Source organism: Vigna radiata, chromosome 8 (genome assembly GCF_000741045.1).
Source record: "Vigna radiata var. radiata cultivar VC1973A chromosome 8, Vradiata_ver6, whole genome shotgun sequence".
NCBI lineage: Eukaryota > Viridiplantae > Streptophyta > Magnoliopsida > Fabales > Fabaceae > Vigna > Vigna radiata.
Window position 1 is genome coordinate 4,769,775 of NC_028358.1, and position 4,236 is coordinate 4,774,010.

The 4,236-nt window shown below is 40.0% G+C and overlaps 1 protein-coding gene across 1 annotated transcript; it reads right to left on the reverse strand.

The window, feature by feature from the left end:
• Positions 1-646: 646 nt before the first annotated feature.
• On the reverse strand, positions 647-3,868 carry LOC106770105. Its single transcript, XM_014655932.1, has 3 exons — positions 2,528-3,868; positions 1,249-2,070; positions 647-1,138 (listed from the first exon to the last, which is right to left on the reverse strand). The coding sequence occupies exons 1-3, from the start codon at positions 3,866-3,868 to the stop codon at positions 647-649; spliced, it is 2,655 nt and encodes an 884-aa protein (XP_014511418.1).
• Positions 3,869-4,236: the final 368 nt, after the last annotated feature.

A 4,236-nucleotide genomic window follows, 5' to 3' on the forward strand; every position in this document is an offset into this window, starting at 1 on the left:
CTTTAGTGGTTTTGTCATGATATCTACAAGTTGATCCTGAGAGTTACAAAAACTGAGTTGCACTTCCCCATTATTAACTAAATCCCGAAGAAAATGAAATCTCACATCAATATGTTTGCTCTTTCCATGAAATACCGGATGTTTGGATAGTTGTATAGGAGAACTGTTATCACACATAATTTTGATCCCAGATTCATCTTTAATTCCAATCTGCTTAAGTATTCTTCCAAGCCAAATACATTGGCAAGCACAGAGAGCTACTGCCATGTATTCAGCCTCATTTGTAGACAATGCTACCACAGTTTGTCTTTTTGAAGCCCAAGACATCGCTCCTGTACCCATCATAAATATAAAACCATATGTGCTCCGTCGATTAGCCAAATCACGCGCATAATCATTGTCCGTAAAGGCTAGTAATTTTGGATCACCACTCTCTTTTCTGTACCAAATCCCAAAATTGATTGTGCCTTTCACATACCTTAAAATTCTTTTTGCAGCAAGCCAATGTGTTGAGGTGGGACATAAATCTACTAATCAAACTTACTGTATACATCAAATCAGGCCTTGTAACAGTTAAATACATCAAGCTGCCAACTAGTTGTTTATATAGTGTTTCGTCAACTTTCATTCCTTTTGTTTCTATTGACTATTTTGTTCCTAGCACCATTGGATTTTTTACTGCGTTGTTGTCCAGCATTCCAAACCTTGACAGTACCTCCCGTGCATATCTCCCTTGGCAGATAAATATGCCATTGGAATTTTGTTGAACTTCAATGCAAAGAAAATGACTCATCCTGCCCAAATCAGTCATAGCAAACTGCTGCATCATAAAATGTTTAAACTGCTCACACATGAATCTATCATTACTAGTGAATATTAAGTCATCCACATAGAGACTAACTATTAGGATTTTGCTGCCTTGTGACTTAGTGAACAATGTGTGTTCACTAGAGCATTTTTCAAATTGTTCTTGGGTGAAGTAAGCTTCAATCTTATTATACCAGGCCCGGGGTGCCTGTTTGAGACCATATAATGCTTTCTTGAGCCGATAAACTTTCTCCTCTTGTCCTTTCTTCACAAAACCTTCTGGTTGCAGAACATAGACATTCTCCTTAAGCTCCCCATGTAGGAAAGCACTCTTCACATCCAATTGAAACTCTTCCCATCTATATTAAGCAGTTGTGGCCAAGATTACTCGAACTGTGTCAAGCTGAGCCACTAGTGTAAACACTTCAGTATAATCAATACCATGTCGTTGTGCATAACCTTTAGCGACAAGCTTGCTTTGTATTTCTCCATTTGTCCCTTTGTGTTCAGTTTTGTCTTAAACACCCATTTAACTCCAATAGGTGTAACTCCGTGAGGTAATACAGTGAGTTCCCATGTGTGATTTTGTTCTATTGCCTCCATTTCACTTGTCATAGCCTCTCTCCAATGTTTACTAATCACAACCTCTGTGAAGGTGACTGGATCACTATCTGTCATTGCATTGAAGCAATCTTCTTCGGCAAGACCAGTTTCATAGTCTTCTAACCATCTTGGTCGTCTCCTTGTACGGACACCCCTCCTTGGAGAAATAGCAGATGAAGTACTACTCTCTGTACCAGTCTTAACCTCTGCATCAGTCTCAACCTCTGCACCAGTCTCAACCTTTGCACCAGTCTCAGTGTTGTCTTCCGCCTCATTCCTACCATCGGCATCTTCATAGTGAAGATCAGGCTGCTGTGTCGCTGTCTCTAAAGTACTCCAGTTCCAACCTTTTTCTTCCGCAAACACCATATCTCTACTGATAATAGTGGATTTGGAAATTGGGTCATATAGCTTCCAAGCCTTTGATTTATCACTGACTCCCAAGAAAATGAATGGTCTGCTTTTGTCATCCAGTTTAGTCCACTTCTGATTTGGTATATGCACATGTGCAAGGCAGCCAAAAATTTTAAAATATTCCACCACAGGCTTCACACGGTTCCAGGCCTCCTCTGGAGTCTTATTTTCTACTGCTGCAGTTGGGCTCCAATTCTGAATGTGCACACACCACTTCACAGCATCCGGCCAAAACATTTTGGGAACCTGTTTTCCAGACAATACAGCTCGAACAACGTTCATGATTGTTCTATTTTTTTCGTTCAGCGACACCATTTTGTTGGGGAGTGTAGGAGGTGGTCAGTTGTCGACGTATTCCTTGTGAGTGACAAAACTCGTCAAAGGTGTTGGATAGGAATTCACCTCCTCTATCTGTCCTGAGACAAGATATACGCGTACCTGACTCCGACTCAACACGAGCTTTAAACTTTTTAAACATATTAAAAGCTTCTGATTTTTCATGTAAAAAATACACCCAAGTCTTACGAGTAAAATCATCAATGAAGGTCATAAAATAACACTTACCACTATGTGAAATTGGTTGGATAGGTCCACAAATGTCTGAGTGAATCAGCTGAAGCCGTCTAGATGCTCTCCAGGTGCTTTGACTTGGAAACGAATTTTTGGACTGTTTCCCAATTAAACATGTAGAACATGTATTTACTTGAAACTCCAATGTTGGCAGTCCAACCATCCCTTTGCAGGCCAACATATTCAACACCTTATAATTAAGATGTCCAAATCTGCAGTGCCACAGGAAAGCTTCTTTTTCTGAAACTGTTTTTGTTTGCAAGCATACTGGTTGTTTTGGCACTAAGGAAGCTGTCACATAAAACATCCTGTTTCCACTCATATTAGTTTGCATAATCAGTCCTCTTGTGGCATGAAATACTTTACATGTGCCATCTGAAATCAAAATGGTTAGACCTTTTTCTTGCAATTGTCCTAAGCTGAGTAAGTTGTTCTTCAACTCAGGAATGTAGTATACATCATTCAAGACATGAGAAATGCCATTAATTTGCATTCGAATACTCCCCTTAGCTACTACTTTCATGTGTATATCATTCCCAAGCTTCACGGTTTTGCTGGACTCTTCCTCCAAATTTACAAACCACAATTTATTGCCTGTCATGTGGTTACTGCAGCCAGAATCAAAGTACCATTTGTCTTCTACATTTTGGGAGTCCTCCTCATGTGCCATTAATAAGAGCTCTTCCTCTTCATCATCCATTTCTACATAATTTGCCTTCTTGTCCCAATCTGGACACTCGTATTGAAAGTGTCCCAATTTGTGATACTTAAAGCATTCAACAGTGGCTCTATTGAATGATTGTCTGCCTCTCCCTCTACCGCGGCCACCTCTGAATGTACCCCGGCCTCTTCCTCTTTGAGGCCGATCATCATGATTGTTTCTACTTGAAACTTCCTCATGTGTTGCCTTTAACACCTGTTCCTCTTCCTGCGATCCTTGCATTCGTTGCTCATGTACAAGAAGACTCTCATGCAGCTCATCAATAGACAAAATGATTGTATTATTTGATTCTTCAATTGCACAGACTAGATAATTGAATTTTGGGGTGAGCGAGCGCAAGATCTTACTCACCACAGTGTTGGACTCCATCACCTCTCCATTTGATCGCATTTTACTTACCACAGTCATAATGCGACCAAAAAAACTGTCTACTTTCTCCCCATCTTTCATGGTGAGTAATCCAAATTCTCTTCGTAGTGCTTGGAGTTGTGCACGCTTCACCCGTGTAGAGCCTTGATATTTTTGACGCATAGATGTCCAAATGGATTTGGACGTGCTTTTGTCAAGGATAGTCTCCAAAATTTCGCAATCAATAGATTGAAAGAGAAAATTTTTCACTCTCAAATCTTTAAGTTCAGCCTCTTGAAGCATTTTCTGTTGGGTCTCACTGTTGGGTCCTGTACTAAGAACAAAAGTTGGAATACCATCCTCCACCAAGCTCCAGAGCTCCTTGCTCCGAAGGAAATTTTCCATCGTCATGGACCAAAAATCATAATGTCCATTGAACCTTGGGATAGACGGTTGGACGAACTGTTCAGGGGTTGTCATTTTGAAGGAATCACAGGTATTCAACACTCTGCCTCTCTTGTTGGTGCTTTTCGGTCGTTGGATTATCAGGCCCCTTACAGCTCTTGATACCAAATGTGTAATATAGAGAGACTCTAAGATATAGAAGAAGAACGGGAAATGTTCTCTCTTATTTATTAGCAAAATTCATACGACTATATATAGTCGTTACAGTAAAGTAAAACTGAAACAGATCACATTTACATGCCTAGATGTGATCCCTAAAATCAAGGAACTAATTGACTTATTCTCCCTAAATAATAGGAATAGAGAAA